This window comes from Lissotriton helveticus, chromosome 7 (genome assembly GCF_964261635.1).
Source record: "Lissotriton helveticus chromosome 7, aLisHel1.1, whole genome shotgun sequence".
Taxonomy (NCBI): Eukaryota; Metazoa; Chordata; class Amphibia; order Caudata; family Salamandridae; genus Lissotriton; species Lissotriton helveticus.
In genome coordinates this window covers 1581072331-1581098572 of record NC_136068.1, presented here as the reverse complement: position 1 = coordinate 1581098572, position 26242 = coordinate 1581072331, and the positions used below count along the sequence as shown (strand labels likewise).

The 26242-nt window shown below is 46.1% G+C and overlaps 1 protein-coding gene across 23 annotated transcripts in view; it reads right to left on the bottom strand.

Moving 5' to 3' along the window:
- The window catches only part of FLT3LG (fms related receptor tyrosine kinase 3 ligand), a 676457-nt gene that overhangs the window by 315630 nt on the left and 334585 nt on the right, over window positions 1-26242 (bottom strand). For 17 of the 23 annotated variants that reach the window (XM_078655107.1, XM_078655105.1, XM_078655115.1 and 14 more), the window contains one exon: window positions 1160-1306. In XM_078655107.1, coding sequence (XP_078511233.1) covers window positions 1160-1306 — 147 coding nt within the window. The remainder of the gene's footprint in view (window positions 1-1159; window positions 1307-26242) is intronic. The other 6 variants (XM_078655122.1, XM_078655125.1, XM_078655113.1 and 3 more) reach the window with 1 other exon arrangement.

Sequence of the window (26242 nt, the reverse complement as noted above, 5' to 3'; positions counted from 1 at the left end):
CTGGTCGTTAAACCTCCTCTGGCCTTCTGTTTGTTCACACACAGCATAAGTGATGCCACATGTGATGTCAGGGGTTAGATTATAAGCCGCGCACAGAAGAAGTCATGGTCCACAACAAATGTTTTTTTTTTAATTACTTAACATTGATATTGGGATTTTCCAGCAGGTTTGGGGGTTTTATTTATTATGTACGTGACCAAAGTATTAAGGGTTTTGCTGTACCTATGTCCCTATGCTGCAGAGATGTCACCTTTAGATCTATCCCGTAGCCTGTGAGCTCAGCATCTGGCTTTCAGCCACCCATTCCGCAAAGCCACCAGAGCTAGATATATACAGCCTTTAGTTCGACTTTGACTACATTTTGGACTGTTAGTTTCCATTTCGCCTGAGCATGAAGGCAACGCCCGGTGGCTCTGTTAGCAGGGAGTGAGCTTCGTCTAAAGAGTCCCATGACCCCATAGGTCAATGATTATGGCACTGGCCATGTCCTGTAGGCAATGCAAAGTAGACATGACTTGTGACTGCACAGAAATTGCTCGATTTGCTTTCAGTCACTCCTTATAGCAAGTACCACTGCACATGCAGCAACTATGCAAGGTATTTAGGTGGCACTTTTGTTAATTAATTGAGTTTATTATTGCTTCTAAATAAATCTACTTGTGGCAAGTTCAATAGAAAATGCCATCTTTTGAGACTCTTTACAACTTCCTTTCCAACCTGCACAGAATTTAACAGGCTCAAAAGTAAGTGTACGTATTTTCTTTTTTTAAACCTTGATTCTGAATTATCATATTAGGTCAAAGCAGACCAGCAATGCACACAGCACCAGTGTGTATCATTACCGGCAGGGGCCTTGCTGCAGAATGGTCTAAATGATTCTATAACTGTGTTTAAAGCAGTAAAAAATGAAAGTAGGAAAGGGATCACGAGGTACGGAAAGAAATAACGCTCGCCTATTTTGGAGTGTCTGTCAATAGAGCATTACTGATTATATTGTTAGAAACTACAAAAATACCATGGCAGTGACATTTTGTCACTGAAAGGCTGTTTGAACTTTACATCAACACCTATTGCTACTGTAAGAAGTGAACATTTTAAGAGGAACATTGTTGTCAGTATAAAGTGAGTAGACATTTAAGTTGTCTGTTATGTCACTTACTGTGAAGTTGCAGTACTGAAATAGGAACAACTCAGCTTTAGTAATATTCTCAATCATTGGTCTCAGTTTCTTCCCGGCAATGGTGACCATCCTCTCCAGCTCCTTCTGCATAAAATAAAGGTTCCATAATTCTAAACACCAGTTGTCCTGTGGAATGGCGAAAATCAAAGTAAATATTTTCCCTTTTTTTAAAAATTACTATTATTGCAAATTCCATATTATATAAAAAATAACAACCCCTCCACACCACCCCCCCCCCCATCCTACACATTAGCTGACGCTCCCAAATAATTTAATCATATATCATCGCAATAATAATCATTGCATCAAGCATATCACTTAAGGGAATAGTTGTAAAACTAGGAAATGCATTATTAGTCAATAAAAATATCATGAAAGATGAAAAACGCCAGTGCTATCTAAAGTACATAGTGCATAATCAAACACAATACAAAGCTACGACATCAGGTTCATTCTATCCTGGTTCAGAGAATCCATTTCACATACCGGCGACTCAACCCAGTTGGTCAGAGGAGCCCAGATTTTCAACCCTTTTTTCCGGGACAGTGCAGCACTCCTGGAATATGCCACTTTTTCCAGGTCATGTACTGCCAACAGCCAGGCTAACCATTGCTGAAATGCAGGTGGATTCGGATCCAACCAGGCAGAGGCGATACATACTCAGAAAATGGTCATTGCGATAAATCAAAGGGTCTTCCCATCTCACTCCCTTCCCCTTCTTGTACCCCTATCAAGATTAGCACCAGGTTAAGGAGGCCTTTAGCTTCAGAATATAATTTAAAAATCTCAATATCTGCTCTTTCACAGTAGACAACACTCCGCAGGTAGAAAACATATGTACAATATCGGCACCATACATCTGACACCTAGGCCAGAGCGACCCTTTACCATCCCCCTATTTTATAATACTACTAGGTGTATACTATAGGTTAAAACAGGTTTTGTAATATTGCACTTGTAGCCTTGCCGACAGTAGAGCTGATTGCGCAAGTGAGAGAGATTTCAAAGAAATCACCTCAGGTATGGTCAATTTCTCACCTCAGAGAATGTCTAGCCAAATCATCTTTCCACCTCCGATGTCTATCAAAATCATCTTTCATAAATAGAATTAAAAACCTGTAAATTACGTCAATAGGACATTCCTGTTTACTAATAAGCAGATCCAACCGGTCAACTCTCGGAATGCCCACTGGGCCCTCCCACCCCCGCCGCATCAAAAACTCCTGTACTTGAAGATGCTTAAAGGAGTCTCTTTGACCAATGTTAAAGTCAGTTCTAAATTCTTCATAATATACAATCCCAGCAAGTACCCCAGTCTGTTTAGCCCAACATTGTTCCAACAAGAAATATATTAATATACAAAAATATCTGGTAGATTCCTATTTTTCCAAATGGGCGTATAAAAATTGAATCTACCAATCCTCACCATCCTAGGTGTAGCCGACCAAACTTTGAAGAGTCTTAAAATGTAATCTTTTATAATAGCTAAACTCGAGCTGCCACCAAAGGCACTCCCAGGCATCAATACCAATTGACAATTCAAAGGGGGTGGGAAACAATCCCCTCTGTACCCGCCCATCCTCTCTTGCAGCAGGATAAGGGTATATTGTGTAAAGTGGTGACCCAATAATACAGTTTGAGGTTAGGAAGGACCTACCCACCTCTCTCACGTGGCAGCGTGAGAAATGTAAATGCTCTTCTAGGTTTAGCATAGGCCCAGAGAAACCAAAAAATGGTATCCTCTAGTTTCTTAAGCCACTGATTCTCAATCTCTAACGGTATGGCCCTAAAAAAATAAAGAATCTTGGGGAAAAAAATACTGTTTTCTATATTGCATCTGTCTACTAAAGATAGGTGCAAATTATTTAGCCTTCGCAGGTCTTTTTAGCCTTCCCAAGAAAGGGATATAGATTTTCCCTCACTATTGAGTCTATGTCTGATGAAATACATACTCCTATATACACTGCACTCTTTACAACACGATTATCCGACAACAAGATCTTATAGTTAATAACAAATAATGTCTTATCTTTTTTCAATGAATATCCTGAAATATTCCCAAATGTAATGGCCTTCTCCTCTACTACTTTCAGTGCAGCTATCGGGTCTGGGAGCACAAGTACATTATTGTCAGCGTATGCCAAGGTCTTAGTATCCCACTCCTAAAACTGCATAGGACAGATTGTAATGTTATTCTCCAGTCTAAGTATGAGGGGATCAATATATATCGCAAATAATATTGGCGAACAAGGACAACCTTGCCTTGTCCCCCTCAGTATCCCGAATGACTCAGGCAGGTCTCCTGCTACAAACACAATGGCTACTGGTTTATTACACAGAGCCTCAACAGCCTGGCAATATCCTGGCCCAATGTCCAATCTTTGCATTGCTTCCCACACGTATTGTTAGGAGACCCTAACAAAGACTTTCTGCGCATCCAATAGAATCAAAGCCATAGGGTCCTCTGCCACCCAAGCAGCATAAGAAAGTCAAAAACGGTAATTACCCTTTGTGTATGATCTGTTCTTCCCCTCCCGTCCAGAGACCACCTTATTTATTACCTGAGACAGACGAGTAGCCAAAATATGTTAGTAGATCTTAGAATCCCGATTAGTCAGGGTGATCGGTCAATAAGAGCCAAGTTCTAGTGCCAACTTGTGTTTTATAGGGAAAACAACAATTTTTGCCAAAAAATAAAGGCTCGGAGGGCTGATTTCATTATAAATTTGTATGAACAAGTTAGTTAAACACTCTTTAAGCTCAGCCAAGACAACTTTATAAAACTCAGAGGGTATGCTGTATGTACCTGCAGCTTTCCCCGGAGGAAGACTAACCAAAGCAAGAAGAACCTCTTCCCAAAATGGAGGCCCCTCCAAGAGTTCTTGCTGTTCTTCACTACGTTTATCTACGGGAGCTGTATTAAAATAATGAAGAATATCTATTTCATCTCCCTCTGCACTATCCGTATAAATATCTTGATAGTATCTTTGAAATGTTGCCCTAATACCTACAGGGTCAGAAACCATCCCTAATATTGGAGCTCTTATTTCTCGTACATTTTTCAATCTTGTTCTGGCAGCAAGATGATGTCCTATCTGGTCGCCACATTTGTATGATTTTTCCTTCCAAACAGCATGTTTATCTGGTGCTTTTTTGCTGAAATCTCCACAATCGCAGCTTTAGCGACAGCTACCCCCAATTGCTCCTCCACTACCTTGTCTCCCTGCTGTGTAATCATGACACATTTTTCTTCTTCTACTGCTAATGCTGCATACAAATTGCCCAGTTTTTGGTTTTCTGTCGGTTCCGAGTAAACTGCAAGGCCTCCCCCCATATCCCTGCTTTCAATGTGTCCCAAACCACCCCTATGGAGCAGTCCCTATATTTTCTTTCAGGAAAAATAGGTATCCATCTATTCATATGTGCACAGTATTCTTCATGAACTAAAAGAGCATGTTCAAAGCTTTAGTGGGTCCCTTTTCTAACCAATCCTCAACTCTTTATTTCCAACACTAAGGGGTTATGATCAGACATGAACCGTGGGTATCTTTCAATATCACTTTATTGTATAAAAGCATGAGAAACAAAGAAAAAATCTAGCCAGGCGTGAGATTGATGTGGCACATCGAAAAATGTAAACCCATGCTCGGTCGGTCGCCTAGCCTGCCATATATTCACTAACCCGTGGTCTCGACAGAGCCCTCTTGAAGACTGAAACACTTTAGGTTTTCTCCCAGTGTATACATAGTGGCCCTCCAGAGACCAATTTCCTGGTAGATTATTATTCAAATCCCCGCACAGGATAATAGGCAAGGGCCAAAGTGCCAGTTCATTCGAAAACCAATTTAATAGCCCGGGATCATCAGAAATGCACCCACAAGCAGAGCATATAGTAAATCTTTTCATAGAAGACTGAAATTCCGCGATGACCCACCTACCATGTCTACCTACCAGTACTTGTTTAAACTTATTACATGTATTACTTGCTAAAATTGCAACTCCACCAGTGCGTGGCACTTGCAACGTCCCCCCAAACCTCTTAAAGCCAAGAGAATCGAGCAGATGTCAGTGTGTTCCCTCAATGAGAGTCTCTTGGAGACAAACAATATTGGCGTTTAACATTTGAAGCTCTACTGCAATTCTCCGCCTTTTTCTTCCGTCATTCAAACCGCAGATATTAATAGCTGCTATTTGTAATTTACTCATATCCAGGCTTAAACTGGACCATCAAACTACACTCTTTCTCCAATGAAACCACAAGACCAGGACACCAGGACCCTGATAAAGACCAGCCTATCCCCTTTAGGTCAAATCTTAACTGCTTTTGTCCACCTACATGTGTAGTCTCCCGAGGCCCTTCCCCCAACCACACCCCCTCCCTCCACCAAAACATGAGCAGTGAGGTCCCATGTCTGACAACCAAAGAAGCACCCCCGCCGCCTACCCCCATTCCGTCCCCCCAATTGAACACACCCTAAAGAAAAAAGAAAATATGGGGCCTTGACTAATACATCAAACATCCAAACCCCTCAAACTACTTCATAATCAGCTCAGCTTTCAACCAAAAAGGAGAAGAAAAATAAAATGTAATGTCTTGCCCCTGTATGACCAGAAGCTCTATTTACTTGTGGCAGTAGCCGTCACTTCTTCAAGCTCCTTTAGATATTCTTGGGCCTGTATCTCAGAAGTAAAACTACAAGTTTTGAAGATATACTTTGGCCCCGATTTTCTGAAAGGGGCTAAAGAGCTGCCGTAACTGCCACCCCTGTTCTACAGTAGCATGCGCAAAGTCAGGCCTAACAACAAAAGGAAACCTCCTCATACTCTTTTTGTTTTGGGACTAGCCAAATCATAAACTACTTGCCGTAATAAAAAATGACCAAAGTATACAAGAATAGCTCAGGGCCTCTCTAACTCATTAGCTGATGTTTCTTCACCATTAGGTAATTCCTGGAAAGGCACCTTTCAATTGAGTCACCATAAACGCTCTAATGTCACTTCCCTCCGTCCCTTCGAGAATCCCAAAAGATCTGAAATTGTTCCTGTCTTGTCTATTTTCTTGGTCTTCTAATTTCCGCAACACATCATTCATCATTGCTTCTTGGGATGATTTCTGAGTTCTCCATGCATTAATCTCGGACTCATGGCACTTTCTGCAATGTCGAAGAGGTTAATTTTACCTTTCTAACTGTTCCAGTTTTTTTAAGCAAGACGAGCATGTCGGCTTTCACTCTGGGTTTCTTCCTGAAGTTGTTTAATTGATTGGAGATCGGGGTGACTGCTGACTCTACTGTACCAGATGACCAGTTACCGCATTCTCCAATCCTTACAACCTACATCCTTCTCCTTTTGGTCCTCTGGATATACTAATTGAGAAGCGAATCACCCCCATCTCAATTTCTCCGTGGAGATTCCATTGATTCCGTCAAGTTCATCAATGCTACCACACCTGCCCTCTCGGAAACTGTTCTCTCTTTTCTTTTTCTTTGTTGACAATTTGCGTTGGGTTGGAACAGTGGACTTATCCGGAGCACTACTAATGGAAGAATCAGAGGCCAGATTATCTATAGATGAAGATGATGTGCTACATAGGTTAGGTATATCGGAGTCATAAGTCAATGAGAAGAACTTCTCCCCTGTGTTGGGGGACCTAGCGATGTAGTTTTTATCCCCACCACTGAGCAATGACAATCAGAGTTTCATAGCTGATTAAAGCCGGGTTGCTCCTTCTGCTTTTTAGCTCCTCATTCCCCTTGGTCACATCCTGTTCTATCCCTCATTCACTGCTTCATCTTGCCCTTTACTAGGAGCACCCAACTGTGTCCTCCCTGAATTCTGATGATCTTCTGAGGGGTTACTTGGCTCGCTCACTACCTCCTCCACACCTTCTCCTGTTGCCATAGCAGGAGACTTCAGCGATGCCTCTCCCTCACTCGTGGAGACAGTTTCCTCATGTCTTTCCAATGCTGGAGATTCCGCACTAGCCGTGCTTGCCCCCCAGCTCCCTCTGAACTTTCAGGCCTCTAGTGCAGGCTATGGGGAACATGTTTGCAATAAGAGGTTGAGAAGTCCCTCAGTCACAATGTAGTGAGCCCCTGACCGACCGTTGTGTAGCTTTCTTTGAATCTTGCCCCCCTGTTTCAGGTGTGGCCTCACAAGCAACTTCCTCTCCTTTTTTTCCACCCTTCAACTCCTTACCCGGTTTGCGGCGTGTAGATATAAGGGCAGGGTCGACAATCGTACTCACAGCCTTTGGCCATTTAAGTCCCCAGCCAGGCATCTTGCATGTCAGTTGCACCACTGGCATCGAAAAAACCAAACCCTTGCAAGGCGGACAACGCACTGTGCTGCTTTGATTAATGCAGTGAGCACGAATCGGTCCAACACGCTTCAGCTACCGCATCTCTGCATTCTCTCACTCCTGTTCCGATTCCGGCACTGGCTCCTCCATGCATGCTCTGTCAATAGCACAAACCGGACTGATTAGCGAGGCAATGACGAGAGGGGAGCAGCAGGCAATGCGGTGTATCACTTGGGCGCCATCTTGCTCCTAAAGTAAGTATTTTTCCAAATAATTTTAATTGAGTGGAATAGAGAGCCTCGCTATGTTGTATAATGTTTAATTAGAATAGACCTACTTTACAACAAAATATTTCAATGCAGTTTAACAAGAATGAAACACATACTGCATAGATCTTTATAAGCCACTTTAGATATTTTTTCATTACTTTAAAGCCTATGGTATTGTCCTTTTCAATGAGAGGGATCAGCCTCGGGGGAAGAGGTATACTGTCCTATTCTTCTCTTTAATTTTTTATCAAAATAATCCCCACGTCCATCCCCCAGAAGGGAGAGAAGCAGTACTGTGACAAGGGAAAGATGGCCTCAGTGTAATGAATAACAGGGATCAGCAATTGTTAATCTGCTTTGTTACTATCATCTTCTAAGATTACATAGCAAACAGGCAAAAATAATTTAGTCACAACTGGCAAGCCAGTTTACCTAGGTGTATGGAACTGTGAAGCAACTATGCTCTTCTTGTGAGAAGTATTGTTATGGTAGTTCTAAAGTGTGAACCTAGTCAAATGCAGCAGAGTGCTGTACTGGGTCAAAGAAAAGCATAATTCCAATGAGTGACAGGAGAGGTAGCTGGGTAATGTACAGTTAATGCATTCTGATGTATTGCTCTTTAAAGCAGTGAATCTTCAACTCTTTCTTAAATTATATCAGTGCAGGGGCAGTCTTGGTTGTTCCAGAACACCCTAATCAACAGACTCTACAACATCGACATACAGCAAGATGCCCTCAAGTGGGACAGAGTATCCGACTGCCTCCCTTCATCTTCACACCCAAGAACATCATATGCAGAATACCACAAGGATTATCCATCTGCCCCCACCTTATTCAGCACCTACATGACCTCCCTCACAGACATCATCAGATCCCATTGCCTCAACACAATCTCCTATGTAGATGACACTCAACTTATCCTCTCGCTCACAGAGGACCCTGCCAGTGCCAAACCCAACTTCTCCAGCACCATGATTAACATAGCCAACTGGATGAGGGACAACTGCCTCAGACTGAACTCTGACAAGACAGAAATACTGATCTTCTGGAACACCTCCACTTGGGACCACAGCTGATGGCCAGTGGAACCTGGACTAATCCCAACAGACCATATGCTAAGGGATCATCCCCGACAGTCAACTGACCATGAAACGGCAAGTGAACGCAGTCACCTCCTCCTGCTTCACACTCTTCAAATGCTCCACAGAATCTTCAGATGGATCCCTACCTACACCAGAAAGACTGTCACTCAGGCCATTGTCACCAGCTGCCTCCACTACGGCAACACTCTCTACGCCAGCATCTCCACTCAGCTCCTCAGAAAGCTTCACACCAAACAGAATGCCGCAGCCAGACTTATCCTGGACCTTCCCAAACGGTCATCCATAACCCCCCACCTCAGAAACCTCCACTGGCTCCCCATCTAGAGGAGATGTCAGTTCAAGATTCTCACACACACCTGCAAAGCTCTCCTGCAAAGCACCTGCAAAGCAAGGACCATCCTACATAAACCATCAACTGAATTTCCATCAACCTTCCAGACACCTCAGCTTTCCCTCACTCACCCTCGCCCACACCAACTGCATCTGTCACAGCGGAGCCGCCGCTTCTCGTACATCACCGCCAAGACCTGGAATGATCTGCCCCTCCACCTAAGAATATGACCCACCCTGGCAAACATCAGAAGACCTGTTTTTTTGACGGAGACACATCATCTTCAGCACCCATATACCCCTAAGGGTTACAGTGCTGAGCTCTACAAATAATGATTGTTTGATTGATTGAGATACTAGGTGCATAGCTCGGCCCTTAGGTGGATTAGTTCTTTCCTTTCAGACAGGTCTCAACAAATCTGGCTACCCCCCTTCCAGTCTTCTAACCGCAGGGTAGGGACTGGAGTACCACAAGGGTCGACCTTGAGTCCCCTTTTATTCAATGTTTACTTGACCCCTTTGATTTTGTTGGCAGAGAACTTGGGTGCGAAGATAATGGCATACGCCGACGACACACAACTTCTCTTTACCTGGAACAAGGATAATATCTGTACATCAGGAGTCCGTCAATGCCTGTCCTCTGTATTTGCTTGGTTAGCAAGAGCCTGCCTCAAGTGCAATGAGGACAAATCGGAAATCTTGCTTTATGGCCAATTTCCAACTGACTTTAGGGAGTCCATTTGGCCCAGCGGATCACCTTGCACTAAGGGAGATGGTGGGATTGCAAAGAACCTAGGAGTCTGGTTTGGTGCCGATCTATGTTTCCGTGACCAGATTTCCAGACTGGCGGGGACTTGTTTTGGCTCCCTGACCATCCTTCGAAGATTCTTTCCCCTTCTCCCCCAATCGGCCAAAGAAACGGTAGCCAGAGCACTCGTGCTCTCCCGCCTGGACTATGCGAATGCCCTTTACATCGGGGCGCCTGACTTTCTGATCAGAAAGCTACAGGTAGTCCAGAATGCGACGGTGAGACTCCTTTATAACATTCCTAGGAGGCTCAGCGCTCGTAAGCAACTGAGGGAGCTACACTGGCTTCCAGCGGCCCAAAGAGTGCGTTTTAAGGCTCTGGTACTCGTTTATAAAGCCCTGCATGGACCTTGTCCGCCCTACCTCGCAAAAAGATTTGCCTTTTACCAACCGACCCGTCAGCTGCGATCTGCCTCCCGAAGGCAGGTGGTTGTCCCCAGATTTAAGGGAGTTCACTTGGGGGGCCAATCTCTGACGGTACGGGGAGCTCAGATGTGGAACACCCTTCCTGATGCTCTAAGATATTCCCCCAACCTGACCAATTTTAAAAAAATTGTTCAAAACCCACCTTTTCACACATTCTGAATAGCTGTCTCGTCGCTCACTCTGACACCGTTTCCTCACCGCGCCAGGACCGTCCCGACTAACAGAGCGCGATACAAATCAACATATAACATAACATAACATAGATGGAGAATGCCTGCTGCTTTTTTTTTAACACTCTTCTTAGTCTGCCGTTTGATGGTGTCCTGGCTGAGGGTGGGCAGAGAACTACCAGAGATGCTTGTCTGCATGATGAGTAGGGCAGCTGGTAGTGATGGCTCTGTAAATGATGCAGCTAGTTTTAAAGACCGTGTGGGCAAGGGGAACCCATGGAGTTACAGCCAGTCGGGGTGATGTGATTATATTTCATCAGGTCCTGACTGAGACATGCTGCAGCATGCAGGATTCAATTAGGAGGTGCGAGTCTGGGAGGTCATGGAGCAGGACGATACGACCATCCAAATGCAACTGCATAAGGACTTGAAAAGCAGTTTATGTAGTCAATTTCTGGAAGAAACATTTTCACTTTCTTTAGTAGAGAATGCTGATGTCAGGCTTCGTACTAAACAGTCAGAATTCCATCTTTGTTGGACTGAGCTTCAAGCAGGTGCTGTGCAGGCAGTGTTTGAGGCGTTGGATGGACTTTCAAGTAGAATTGAGCATCATTAGTATATTGGTGAATCTTAATGCTGCTATTTGTGAGCAGAGAAGCAAGTGGTTCCATGCAGAGGCTGAAGATCACAGAAGAAAGCATGGAACCCTGAGGGACTCTGCAGGTGATAGATTTCTTTTAGGACCTGAGATTGCCTATGTGAACACACTGATGTCAGTTGGAAAGGTAGCAGAAACAGTAAAGTACATTGCCTGGTGAATCCTTTTTGAGACTCGAGGTTGCTTTGATGGTGGAATGGTCAGCTACGTCAAAGGCAGCTGATAGGGGCAGCAATTTCAAAAGGCCGGGGTCATCTTCATAGGTGGTCCAAGATGTGATATGTAACAGTCTCTGTGCTGCAGTGTGATCTGAATCCAGATTGGCAAACCTACAGGAGATGATTTTTCAATGGTCCTGGCGATGAACAGTAGATGAGTGATGAGTTGGTGGTCTGCGAGGACATGGAGTCTAGCGTAAGTTTCTTTAGGAGTGGCCTAACTTCAGAGAGGAAGACCTTCACAAAGATGAGTAGGGTTGAGAGAGCACCTCCAGAGAGAGTTCTGATGAAGTGTCTTTGAGGTAGTTAACAATGGTAGTTAACAATGGAGGTGAGATCTGCAAGAGATACAGCTTTGAAGGCTGACCATTGTGGGATTCTAAAGGAAGAGGTGAGCTTAAGAGATGAAGTAGGCTTGGTGTTGTTGATGTGCTGTCAGATCTTCTGTATTTTTTTCACTGACGAAGAGGTTAATGGCATTGCGCTTTTCTGTGGAGTGAGGAAAAGGTGCGAATGACAGGGGGTTAATTCAGTGCTTGATTGTCTTCAAAAGCATTCTTTTTCTGTTGGTGGCTTCACTGATGGTGTTTGCATAGCACATTGCTTTGGCTGAAGTGATGAAGTGTATCATGAAGTCATTAAGAGGTTATGTTTTTCTTCCATTTACTTTTGTGCATGAAGATGGATCGCTTTGTCAGCATGGTCTTTATAGAACAAGTGTTCTGAGGGCTTCTTGAGTTCATTTGAGATTGGAAGTTCACAACGTTTTCCTAAAAAGGGCTCAAGTTGTTTAGGAGGATGTTGGTGTCAGATGTGGTGCTGACAGGGTCAGAGATGAATTTAAGCAATAGTATTGTCTATGTAGCAGCCTTTGAAAGATCTGAATGTAGGGACATGTTGATCATGGTGTGTTGGTAAGAGACTGATCAGGGAGATAGGGATGGTAACGTTGTTGTTCCAGTCCAGGAGTACTGATGGTCTGCATGGCTTTGTTGGCGATGTTGAGAAGATACGTTTGAGGATGTGGTCTTGGGAGTGTCTTAGTTGTGTGACATGCTGTATCATGTTGAGTGAGTCGATGACGATAAACAGGTTCATTTTTTTTTACATGCATTGTCTGGGAGGTGGAAGTCAGCCAACAGTACGTTGTGGGTGGTGAAGAGTTAGGATAATTCATCAATGAAATCCTTGTTCCTCTCAGCAGTCCTGCAGATGAGACGGAAGGTGGCGGTCTGATTTGCAGAGAGTCGAAAATGGCATATCAGTTATTGTGTCAGTAAAGTTAGAAAGTACTGGATGCTCACTAGTTTTAAGTTGTTCCGCCGAGAATGATTTTCCAGGCGCTCAATATCTTCTTTTAACTCTTTATTCTGTACACACAGTTTCGCTACTTCCACTTCTGTAGTTCGAATCGAATCCCGCATCTTCGGAATTTCCTTTTCCATAGCTTCTGTTCTTAAAATGACGTCGTCCAATCTCTTGGCTAGCACTTCACAGGAGGCCTGAATTGCAGCCTGGTTTGCTTCGGAAGTTAAGAATCTACTTGCCATCTCGGCTTGACTGGTTTCTGAAACAGGAAATCTGCTGGTTATTTCCTCCGTCATAGTCAGGAGGATGTCCGCTAATGTGGATGAAGTCACATCTAATTTACTGACATCTGATTTGCTGGTACTTGCCGGAATTGTTAATGGGAGTTCACCTGAGGTGTTATCGTCATTTTCTACTTCCACTGATACTTCCCCTGGTGCTCCTTGCTTTTTCGGCTCTTTTGCAGATAGTTGAGCTGTAGGGCAAGCTTCGGAATTGCTGATTTCCAGAGCTGAATATTTGTTGGACAGACTTACATCTGGATGTATTGTCATGGGGACTTCTACCGCTTCCGTTTCACTTGATGTTTTATTTGCTGCTCCGCTCACTGATTTTATTTTGTTACCAGGGCTACTAGTGTCAAAAATTGTAAATTTCCCCCGCTCTGCTTTGAGCTGTGTAGGCGTTATTGAAGGTATTGAAGCTATTGGAGGTATTAGAGGTGTTGAAGCACTACTGGTGGCTATGACCTTATAGTAGGTTTTAAGTGAGGGCGTAACTTTCATCTGGGGTGGTGTGCACTTCTTGGCCTTCCCCCTCCTTCTGCTGACACCAGCGTCACTCTTTTTTGCACTAACCTCAACACCCTCGTCGGACTTACAGACTTTAGTTTTGACCCGTCTATTGCTGATTCTGATCTCAGAGATGGGGGGGATATACGAGGGGGGTACCCTGATTTTTCCTGTAAGGGGTCTAATACCAACCTAGCTCAAAGGGCATATCTGTTAAATGTAATATTCTGTGCCTGAGCTGGAACTTTTTTTTTTTGGTGTCCCTTCTGCAGATTTCGTGACCTCCTGTCCAGATGTATCAGCAAGCTTACTGATAACACCATCCATCCATCTGACTGTACCCGCGGGGTCACTTTCCTCTCTTTTTAATTCGATAGATCTCTCTGTATATAAAGAGCTTCGGTGGGTGCTTTTCAGGATATACTTTCTAAAATGCCGACTTCCTACCTTTTCAGCAGCTTTCACCCCAATGTCTCCTTTTAAACTCACAGCTCTCTCTTCCTTCACCACCACAGTACTCACGCCACTTCTTTCTCTACCGTTGCCGTCTCCCCCACTAGCGACCCGGAACAGAAACAGGAGCACAGCCGAGTCGCGTCTCCTTCGCTCTCGAGCCGCCTCCGCCCACCGCGCACACCAGCCGTGTCCTCCAAAGCCGTCGCTGCCGTGACTGCCCTTGCCGATCTCCTCGGACCTCTCAATCTCCTTAATACACAGTAAGTTTCCTAAGTTCATAATGATTGGAAGAAGGAATCTCCGCAGTCCGATAGCTATCCACAGGAAACACACATAAAATTCTTCACTTTACTGCATCCCACGGGGAGCCAAGTCGCAGCCGTTCAGCTGGACAAAATCCCCCAGCTAAATCTAAAAAGGGTGACCAGAGAAATTGACCGTTTGTTTAGCAGATGGAAAAATCTTCCATTAACCATTTATGGGAAAATTAACCTTGCGAAAATGGTCATTCTCCCCAAGATTACCTATCTATTTTCCACTATACCTTTACCCTTTCCAAAAAATAACATCGGTAAGGTGCAGAGTAAGATAGGAAGCATTGTATGGGGGGATAAAGGGGTTCGTTTGACCTGGAAAAAGCTTAGACGAAGACTGCTTAAAGGAGGGTTGGCTCTTCCCAACATCAGTCTGTAGCAGTGGCATTTCAGTTTAAGTGCATTCGGATGCTACTTATTAAACCAGATGGGTCAACCTGGGGCAGAGTAAAGGGTGAAATGGTGAGAGTAGAAGGGGGAGGTGGAGGAGAGGCCTTCATGTATAAGTTTGGATCCCCGAGATTTTTCAAGCTGGTTCGTCTGAAGGTTCTAAAGGCAGCCCTGGAGGTGTGGTATAGGGTAAGGATCAGCTGGGGGATTGGCTACGATTCAGATCTGGCTCCTGTTTGGGACTCCCCCGGAATGTCTGAGAGATACCCTGGCAACACCAATAAAGAGGGCGGGAATTACTACCTGGACGGAATTGATTGATGCTGAGGGGGTACATCCATGGGAATATCTGAGGGCAAAGGTAGGGACTGGATTATCAAGATTTAAATACCTTCAGTTAGTTTCCTGGTTTGCTGCGGAACAGGATGAGATAAAAGGAAATGGGGAAATTGAGAGGCTGTGTCAATCCATCCTACCAGTTAAAAAGGAAATATCTATGTGGTATAATCATTTATTAAAGGCTGAAGATCTTGGGATCCCACCCTCAGAGGCGGCATGGAGTCAATTCCCCATGGCATTGCAGGCAGAGGCCCTCTTTGAACCACCTTTAAAGACACTATATAAGTTTATAAAACCTGCCTGCTTGAAAAAGAACCATTTTTTTGTCATCAATAGTCTCTATTATACACCTTATAAAGTAGCAAAATTTGCCCCAACACATCCACCTAAATGTCCGAGATGTCATACCTCGTTAGCTAACGACATACATATTTTTTATGAATGTAGAGTTGGAACATTTTTGGGAAGAGGTGGGGGACACCCTGTGGGAGTTTTTAAGACCAGGGTGGAGGTAAATCTCTCCCTGGTCTTATTTGGAGATGATGGTCTTTTTTGTCATACTGCTTCGTGGCAGGACAAATGTCTGTTATTATATATGATCCTATTGGCGAGGAGAGAAATCTGCAGGAGATGGAAAGACCCTTTCCCCCCGAAAAGAGAGGACTGGCTTAAAGCAGCAGCTGTCATGGCCCGGCTGGAATATGAGGGTGTAGAGGATAAGCCATCTAACATCTGGCATCCTCTAAGGATTTGGGGACGAAATCTAAGACTCACTGAGTTGGTCCAATAATTACACCATGTCCCCGTACTAAAAGGGGATAGGTCAGGTGACCCAAGTGAATGCAGTAAGCTATGTGGCCCCCAGTTAGAGTATAAGGCTGTACAAGATCCGCAACGACTTGACAAGGTGAGATGAGGACAAAATAAAAAATAAAAAAAAGAATAATTAAAAAAAAGAAAGTACTGGATGCTCACTGAATTGTTAATTGCATAATTTCTAGGTTTTGGACTTCACAGGCTTAACCTCTTCCATGCTAATGACAAGGTCAACTCGTCATGCAGTACCAGTGGAGCTGTGCTTATGACGAGTTGACCTTGTCATGAACAATGGGAAAAACGAGTATTCAGCACCGGAGAAAAATACCCGTAGCATTGAAGGTGTTCAATGGGGAAAAACCACTTCACCTTATGGTAGCCTGAACGCACTTGGGGATGAAGGTACACCCTTGGAGTGTTGATTGAGATAATAAATCTAGTTCAGATAAGCAACTGTGTCATTCCTAATAACATTTCCATGCAGTGTAATTGTAGGAGCTGGCTTAGTATATGGGGCATACTCATTCCAAGGGTGCCGCTTGCACAAATCCAGGCAACCTTTATGGTGATTTTATTGATCTTTGATAAACATGGAAAGCTCTCGAAGTGGTAGCTGTGGAGAGCAGCCTTCAGACTTAGTCCAGAAGGAGTGATAAGCAGCTTGTTTTACCAGTTTACTCTGGAGTGTAGATCTGATGAACACACAGTGTTTAGCAAACATAAGTCTATTTATTACAACACAATTTCACTATCACATTGGTATATCTCCTACCCGGAGATATCAACACAATACACAAAAATACATCAAAAGCAATGAGGTAAGAAGCACAAAATACAATGATCTCCAGGGGGAGACCAAACCATATACTAAGAAAGAGGAATGCTATTTGCAAAGGAGAACGGGACTTGAACAAGAAGAACCAGAGGAGCCGGGGACACAAGGAACCACCCAAAGTAAGTACCCAGGAACCACAAGGAGTCTGTGTACAGAGAGGAAACACTGCCACATGTCCAAAAGAAGTCAACTGAGAAGTTAGGGTTTCAGTTTTCAAAGAAGTTGGATCCTTCCCAGAGGACCACAATGAAACCCTTTGGAAGACAGAAGGTTGGAGAGCGACCCCGCCCATGAATGCCCATGAAACCAGGTTACCTAAATCCGGGAATCTGGAAGTATAGGGGTGAAGTTACATCAGAAACTGCCGTTGACAGCAATGGATGACTTTGAAGAAGATGCCTCTGGAGAAGACTGGAAGGAGTCCAGTGGAATCCAAGGGTGGATTCTGGAAGTGAAGAACCTTTTGGATGAGGGGACAGAGTCTATGCAACTCGGAAGTGACCAGGAGGCACAGAGACACAATGCTCACTGATGTAGGGAGATTCAGAAGAGTCAATGGTGACCTTCTCAAAGCAGCAGTGAGGACCAGACGAAGCATGAGGAAGACCAGGAGCCGCGCAAGTGCTGTTCCATGTCGGATGTCGGTAATCAGCACGGTCTAATGGACCTACCATCAGCAGGAGAGTCAGAGCAGGCCCGAGGAAGCAGGGGGGAACACTGAAGCAAGAGAAGACCCTTAGGAGGACCCACAGGTTGAAGGCACAGGAGTCGCAAGAGGACATCGAGAAGCTAACCAGAGATGAAGGCCCACTGTGCAGAAAATGCAATGAGGACGCTGATCTTGGAGGGAAGAGTTGCTGGAGCCTGGAGCTTCTTGTAGCCCGAAGATCTCTGGAGTCTATACCCAACAAGCCTTGGCAACGGCAAGTCGACACAGCACACAGGGGCTGGGTCCCAGCCGTTCCGATGAGGGATATTGGGCTCAAAGTTGCAGAGAGGACAGATCAGGCCTCAAAGGAGTAGCAGAACCACAACCTGGGTTGCTGAAACTCGTGAAGTCTGTAGGAAGACAGGAGCAGCAGACCGGTCAGCTTTGTTCCACTGCCTGCAGATGCAGGGGAGTGACTCCTTCACTCCAAGGGAGATTTCTTCAGTTGTCCGTGATGAAGAAGCTGGAAGAAGCACAGACATAGACGACTTGAAGAACAGCAAGATCAGGAGCAGCAGGAATCTTTCTTGGTGCAGTCTCTGTTCCAGTCGAAGTCCAGAGAAGTCCAAGTGTCCAGACAAGTGAAGAGCAACGTAGTTTCAGGGTTGAGTCTTGTCCTGTGACAAATCTAAGAACCCACCCACAGGTAAGCCCTTAAGTACCCTAAAGAAAGGGCAGGAACAACTGGGGCGTCCCTCCCAGAAGAGGGGCTGGACAGAGGGGAGTCTACTCCCATGTCCTTTTTCCATTTTGGCGCCAGAGCAGGAGCCAAGGACTCTCTGAACTGGTTCAAACTGAAGTATGCAAGGAGGCATGTGTCCTTCAAACCAGTCTGGTGACGCTAGCAAGCACCCCTACCGCAGCCCAATACACTAAGTCCTGTCTGGGAGGTGGATCACACCTCCCTGTGACAGGAAATATATTGTCCTACCTTCTCATGCTGAATCCTGGCTCAGCAGCAGGATGGCACAACCGTGTTTGTGGTCAGCAGCAGCACTGGCTTGCTTGCAGACCCTGAAAAGTTGGTACCGGGAGTACAAGGGGGGGTCTCCTAAGTAGCGCTCCAGTACATGGGATCATACTTCCAACACTGGAATCGGTATGATTCCAACATATTTGATACCAAACATGGCTGGGTTCGGTGCAGCCACTATACAGTTCAACATCTCGTAATGACTGATAAGTCTAAAAGAACAAGTTGCTTACCTTTGGTAACAATATATCTGTAAAAAACATTAGTTAGTGATAGATTCCTTACCTTAGAATTACCCCCAGACGTCAGGCTGGATCCGGAAAGGTTTCGTCAGCAGTACCCCCGCGCGTCGGAAGGTGGCGTCGTGCGGCTCCGCATCCGTCATTGGCGTCGAGGTCGCCGAGATGACGTTTTGGCAGCTACTTAGACGCCGCCCTCGTGCGCTGACGTCAGTTCTGTACCTGACTTTCCGCACCAGGAACACAGAGCCATGCAAGATACTGACCACTGATGCATTGAAACTAGGGCCCTGAAAGGGATGACCTTAACCCTAGAAATCAGTTCACAGAACGGGGAGGATGGGTGGAGTGGAAAGGAACATATCACTAACTAATATTTCTTACAGATATTTTGTTACAGAAGGTAAGTAACTTGTTCATCTGAAAGAAACACATTAGTGATAGATTCCTTACCTTAGAATAGATACCCCAGCAATGCCAACCCTGGTGGTGGGTCTGCGAACCTCTCCGGACTTGGCTGTCCACGCAATAGTGCTTAGTAAAAGTGTGTAACAAGGCCCACGTAGCACCCTGACAGATGTCTTGTAAGGGGACACCACGTTCCAATGCCGTAGTGGCAGCCGTCGCCCCAGTGGAATAGGCGCGAAGCCCCACTGGAGGCTCCTTTTTCGCCAGAATAACAGGCTTTAATACACAAGATGACCCATCAGGAGAACGTCCGCTTGTGTACGGCCAGACCTTTCTTGGCGCCCACGTAGCCAACAAAGAGCTGGTCATCCACCCGGAACTGTTGTGTGCGATTCAGGTAAATTGGGAGCGCACGTTTTGGGTCCAGACGGTGGCGCCTCTCTTCCTCTCTGGAAGGAGCGGAGGCGGAAAGAAGGTGGGCAAAGTGGTCTGCCCGATGTGAAAGGCTTTGACAACCTTTGGCAGAAAGGATGGACGTGTTCTGAGCACAACTTTGTCCGGATGGACAGACAGAAAAGAAGGTTTATAATAAAGAGCCTGGAGCTCACTCACTCTTCTAGCAGAGGTGATGGCAACCAGGAAAGCAGTCTTCAAAGTTAACAGATGAGGTGAACAGTTGTGAAGAGGCTCAAAGAGAGCGCACATTAAATATGTGAGAACCAGATTCAAGTCCCAGTGTGGCATTACGAAGGGAATAGGAGGGAAAAGGTGAGTAATGCCTTTAAGGAAAAGAGAGGGCTGATCAGGAAGCCTACGAAAGGATGAAATAGCAGAAATATAGCCCTTGATAGTGCCCAGAGCAGAACCCTGTTGGGCCAAAGAAAGAAGGAACAGAAGGACTTCAGAAATGGGATCCACAGCCTTTGCTGTGCACCATGCAACAAACTTGTTCCACCTGCAGGTGTATACCAACTTAGTGGAGGAACGCCTGGCTGCCAGAATGACATCACAGACCTCAGGAGGCAAGTCGAAAGGAATCAAATGCCACCGATCAATCTCCACGCAAGGAGGTGGAGACTGGACAGGTTCGGGTGGAGTACCGTCTACTGCTGCTGCGACAGAAGATCCTCCCGAAGAGGCAGTCGGATCGGGGGATCGATGGTCATACTGATTAGCTCGGGATACCAAACTCTTTGAGCCCAGTCCAGAGCCACAAGAATGACTTGGGCCCGGTCGCACCTGATTTTCTTTAGCACTCTGGGCAGAAGTGGTATAGGCGTAAAGGCGTACAACAGACCACAAATCCACACGCAAAGAAAAGCGTCGCCTAGCGAGTTCCACCTTGGAAATTCCGACGTGCATCCGACATTGCGCGTTCTCTTCGGTGGCGACTAGATCTAACCAAGGCTCTCCCCACTTTTGAAAGAGACCTTGCGCCACCTCCGAGTGAAGACGCCATTCGTGATCCATCATGCACCTGCAGCTGAGTTTGTCCACCCTGGCATTCAGTGAACCTGCCAGGTGTTGAACCACCAGGGCAATACCTTGATGTTCCAGCCATGTCCAGAGGAGCAGTGCCTCTTGACATAGGGTCCACGACCCCACCCGCCCTGTTTTTTGCCGTACCACATGGCGGTGGTGTTGTCTGTGAACACCTGCACTACTCTTCCCTTAACAGGGGAATGGAATGCCTTTAGTGCTAGTTGGATCTCCCGAAGCTCCAATAGGTTGATATGGAGCCTGGACTCCGCCGGAGACGAGGCCTCTGATTTCCGCCTCGCCCATGTGGCCGCCCCATCCCAGGAGGGTTGCATCTGTCACCACTGTGTGCTGCAGTTGGGGAAGGAAGAGGGATCTGCCATTGACCCAATGATGGTTTGTGAGCCACCACTGTACTTGTTGTGCAGTATTCTCCGAGATCTGGACGTAATCGGACAGGTTCCCCGATGCTGCGCCCACTGGAACTTCAGGTCCCACTGCAGAGCCCGCATATGCCATCTAGTATGATCGGCCAGCAGGATGCAGGAGGACATGAGGCCCAGCAGCCTCAGGGTCATTCTGACTGCAACATAGGATAGAGACTGAAAGATTGGAATAAGAGCCTGAATATCCTGGAGTCGCTGTTCGGGAGGATAGACCCAAAACTGCGTTGTATCCAGAACCGCTCCAATTAAGAGGAGCTTCTGAGAGGGAATCAGGTGCGACTTCGGCACATTGATGGAGAACCCCAGCAAATGCAGGAGGTCTGCCGTAGTCTGGAGGTGGGAGACGACTGTCCGGGGCGAGCCCGCCTTCAACAGCCAGTCGTCGAGATAGGGGATAGGGGAAGACTGGAACCCCTGATCTGCGCAGATGAGCTGCGACCACCGCCATCACTGTGTGAAGACTCGAGGGGCGCTGGTAAGACCAAAGCGGAGCACAGTAAACTGAAAGTGCCCATGGCCTACCGTAAACCGCAGGTAACGCAGGTGGGCCAGCAGGACGGGAATGTGCATCTTGCAGGTCCAACGCTACAATCCAGTCTCCAGGGTGGAGGGCAGACAAGACCTGAGCCAGAGTTAAGATCTTGAACTTGTCCTTCCGGAGGAAGCGATTGACGTCCCTGAGGTCTGAGATAGGATGCAGGCCCTTGTCTTTCTGGCGTTTGAAGGGCCTGAAAAACCGGACTAGGAAGTTTTGGAGGCAGTGGTGACTGGGGTGGTGGTGGACTGACCCGCTCGCTGGCCCCCCTGACCCGGCTCAGCGGGTCCCCCATCTGCGCTGAGACTGTTGCTGTGCAGGCCTGTGGCTCTGTAATGAATGTGTTGGGGCGCCCCTTACGTGGACACGAAAGGAGCAAAAAGCAGAATGCAGAGGAGGGGGCGTGGCGGAAAGGTCCAGGGACTTGCCGTAGCCTGCGAGTCCTTAAAGCGCTCCAACAGACTATCCGCTTTGTTGCAGAAAAGGCGATAGCCAACAAAGGGCTTGTCCATCAAAGTGTTCTGGACATCCCCAGAAAAAACAGTTGCCCTCAGTCAAGCGTGGCGACGGAGCGCCACCGTCGTGGAAATCACCCTTCCCAGCGAGTCGGCGGTGTCAAGGCCACAACGAATAGTGAACTTGGCTGCATCCCTCCCTTCAGCAATAGCTTGAGAGAGCACTGTCCTGGCCTCCTACGGATATTGAGGCAGCATGCGTGCCACCGTATCCCACACAGAGTGGAAATAACAGCCCAAGAGGCATGTGGTGTTCACAGACCGCAGTCCTAAACTGGCAGTAGAAAAAATCTTCTAACCAAATTGCTCCAGTTTCTTGGATTCCCTGTCCGGTGGTGCGGTAGGGAATGCGCTTGTGACGCAGAGGCTTGGATAACCAAGCTCTCAACGGTGGGGTGTTGGGAAAGGAAAATGGGATCACCCGGAGCCGGGAGATGGCATCAGGCCCCGTTCCTGTCAGTGGTTGCAAAAATGAGCTAAAGAACAAAAATGGATTCAACCCAGATCTGTGACTTGGGGTGAGTGTCTGAAATGTTCCAGCGCTCCGTCCATCATCTCCTTGTGTTTGCTTTATTGTTATGTTATGTTATGTTATGTTAAAAGCACTTCTAAAGCGCAACAGCTGCCCCAACAAAGGAGCGTCCCGGCGCTACTGAGTGGAGACTGGAGAGTTGGCGACTGATGACACACTACAGGACTAGACCATAGGAAAGAGAAAGGTCTTAATTTCCTTCCTAAACGCCAAGTAGCCAGTCATACCACGGATATGGACTGGCAGAGTGTCCACAGCCTTGCGGCTTTATTTCTGAATGATCTTCCTGCTGCCCTAGTTTTCTTCACCCGCGGGACAACCAATAGATTTTGACCACAGGAACGAAGCTGGCGCCCAGGGACATAGGGTTGAACCAGATCTGACAAAATCTGTGGTGAGGATAGTTTCCATGCCTTGAACATCATACATAGAGCCTTAAACTCTATGCAATTGGCCATAGGCAGCCAGTGTAGGCGCCGAAGTGCATTAGATGCTGAACTGGATCTACGCAGACCCAGTAGCATTCTTGCCACTGTGGTCTGCACTCTCTGCAGCCTAGCAATCTCTGCCTTATTGCCCCCCAAATAAAGCACAGAGGCATAGTCCAGGCGAGACAAGATTGTCGCCTGCACCATGGTCTTTATTCACTCTAAGTTGGAAGGGTATGCCCAGACGTGGGTCCCTTGCTCACTTCACCACTGGATCCAAGCTTGCCTGGCTGATGAGGGGTGTTACTCCGATACCGGTCCCAGGATCCTTGTTTCTGGTCCAGGGAAGACCAGGCTTGGTATTTCGGGCTAGAGTGTTCCCATGAGGAACAGGGTCAAGACGGATTTGCATATGGCTGGGTCTGAACTGGGGTGGCGAAATGAGTTAAAGAACGATGATGGATTCAACCCAGATCTGTGACTGGGGTGAGTGTCTGAAACATTTCAGCGCTCCGTCCATCATCTCCTTGTGTTTGATTGGTCCAAACAGTAAAATGGCAGAAACAAACATGTAATGGCCTTCTCGCATGATCCTGTATCCTTGTACGCCCTTGTGTGACCCTAGAAGGCCCCCATTGGATGTCATTCTGGAGTGGGGACCAGGGGCAGGTATGGTCTGCGAGCACATTAAACAAATATTGAGCTGGACGGATGTAGAGTTTTCGCACCTCATTGGGGGCCGTTTAAGGTCACACAAGGCGTACAAAGATACAGAATCATGTGAGTTCCCTTATGGGTGAGACACTCAATGAAGGTATTGCGCCTATGTGCTCATAATTAGCTTGAGGATAACTTAATTTAAGGTTACTCGCCTAGACAGTAGGGAGCTCTAATTTTGGTCCTGAAGAAATGCTAAGTGAAACAGATAGGCACGAAACATGTAGACCACTGTACTTGACCAATCAACAACTAATAGTCAATTTGGCTCCCTTTATTTTAATCTTGGCATGGATCACTATATTATAATTTAAAGGGGAGACACTGTTGTCTCTACAGGCGATTTAATCCTTTATCACACCCACTACCAACTTCATCTCACTTTCACTCTAACTGGGTACACAAAAGATCTCCACCAGAGTGTCCCTGTATGAGGGGCATTCTAGGTATTGCACCACCCACTTAGCGTGGAGCAGGGCCCAATGATTAAACATGCCACCTAGGGGAATGAGGGCTCTTGCATAGATATAGGATTAGATTTAGGGAGGATGTGTGATGGACAATATTAACGTCCTCTTTGCTCTTTTGTTTAGGATTGAAGTTGTACAACCCCCTCTGGGGTATAAATCTGGGACAAAGTTCCGGAGAACATTTCGAGTGGCCATATTATTTGAAGGGGCAATGAAACTGGAAAATGATAACATCGGGAATCTCAATTGTTTTAATTTTAAGAAAAAGGTGACTGCAAAAATGTTGTTAATTCACCTCTCTACAATTCGGGAAATTAATTGAAAAAGGAGTTAGGGATTCGGGACATGGTGAGAAAACTCGTTCTGACAAGAGATGAAAAAGATGTTAAAAGAACGCGCAAATCTCCAGTGTTTTTGTAAAAAAAAAGAAATGTGAAATATATTTCTGTGCACATGCCCTACTAGGTTAAAATCTTATTTTCTCAAATTATTCTCTTTCTCTTTGTCATACCTTTACCCTAATAGTATTATTTTCTTGTTTTTTCTATGTTACCTTTGAGCATGTATTGTCTAGGGGGGGTTCTACTTCTGTAAACGGAGATGTGTGGCATCCTGTTAAGAAGTGCATGCATAATTCTGAATGTATAGTTTAGAATGTACTTTTGTTGAAATGAGAATGTCGCCTCATGGTGTTTGGATGTGATCCCCTGCCTTGATGGCCCGAGTGCATGCATATCTGGTGCCCTGACTTATTTTGGTACGTGTGCTGACATTGTGAGGTGTAGTGAGACATACTGGCTGGAGGGTGAGGAGCCAGACTGAAGTAAGGAGGATGGAAACCAGGTCATATTTAGAAATGTCCTAAGGACTTTTGCTGGCAATGTACTTTTAATTAGTTCTTCTTGAGCACTGCTATTTGGTTGATGGTGGGGTGAGGGTTGAACTATAATATAATGTCTATTATGTAAGGTGAGGAAGAGTTGAGGTCCGGACTGTCCTTTCATCTGTCCTTGATTATTGTTACAGTGTGACTGATGACAGGCAAGTGCAGAAACCTTGCTCTTCAATGTGTTATGGGTACTCTAGTATTTGAGTCAGTCGCAGTGCCATTTGCTGTAGGAAGCATCACTCCACACAAAGGCTATGTCTGGAGAGCAGTCTGAGAAAAATATTTGAAAGGAGAATCACCCTATACTGGTTCTGAAGTAGCGAGACAGTGGATCCATACCCCATGTCTAGAAAATGTGTATAAAAGTGAACCCAAAGCACTATATTTTGTTCTAGTTCCGACCCTATCAAGACCAAGGGATGGAGACATTTGCAGAGTACGTGAAGGACCACAGTGTTCTGCAGAGTACTCAAAGGACTGCTTTGTGACCAGGGCTGATATCTGGATGGCCGTCAGTCTGGAACAGCAGAGGGTCGGCCACCTGGCCCTACAGGAGAAAACACTTTTTTGGGAGGAGAATCCCAGCATATCCCCAGGGTTGTGAGACATCCAGAGGAAATGGATTGCTGAGAGTAAGCTAGAAGTACCTGTGCAGTAGTGGGTCTCCCTAGGTCTCTCATACCAGATTCTTAGTGGGACCTGCTCAGCGTAATCTCCTATTCGGCTCAAACAGGGTTCCAACTGCTGTGCGACAATCTCTGCCCAGTTGCAGATGCAACTGCCTAATGATCCCAGCCTCTGCTGCAGCTCCTGTACCATGAAATCAGCCCAACCAGGGCTGCAACGACCTGCTTGGTTTGGGCAGGGCTGCAATTGTCATGTGACATTGGTCCTCTGGGGGTTGCACTAGCTGCAAAACTACATTGGCCCACCCGGGGCTGCACCTGCACTCCCCACGCTCAGGCCACTGCACCGCAAACTTTGGACCAGGGTGGCTGTGCGCTCATAGGTACAGCCATGCCAGGCTCCAGAGGTTTCTCTCACACGCTGGAAGGATTCCAAAGTGCCAGATGCACTCAAGAGAGAGCATTACAACCTGCCACATACCCACTAGACCAAACAGAAACTGGAGTGAGTGTGCATATGACTTCTGGGGGACATTAAAGACTGTGTTGTGTGTTTCTTGTATTG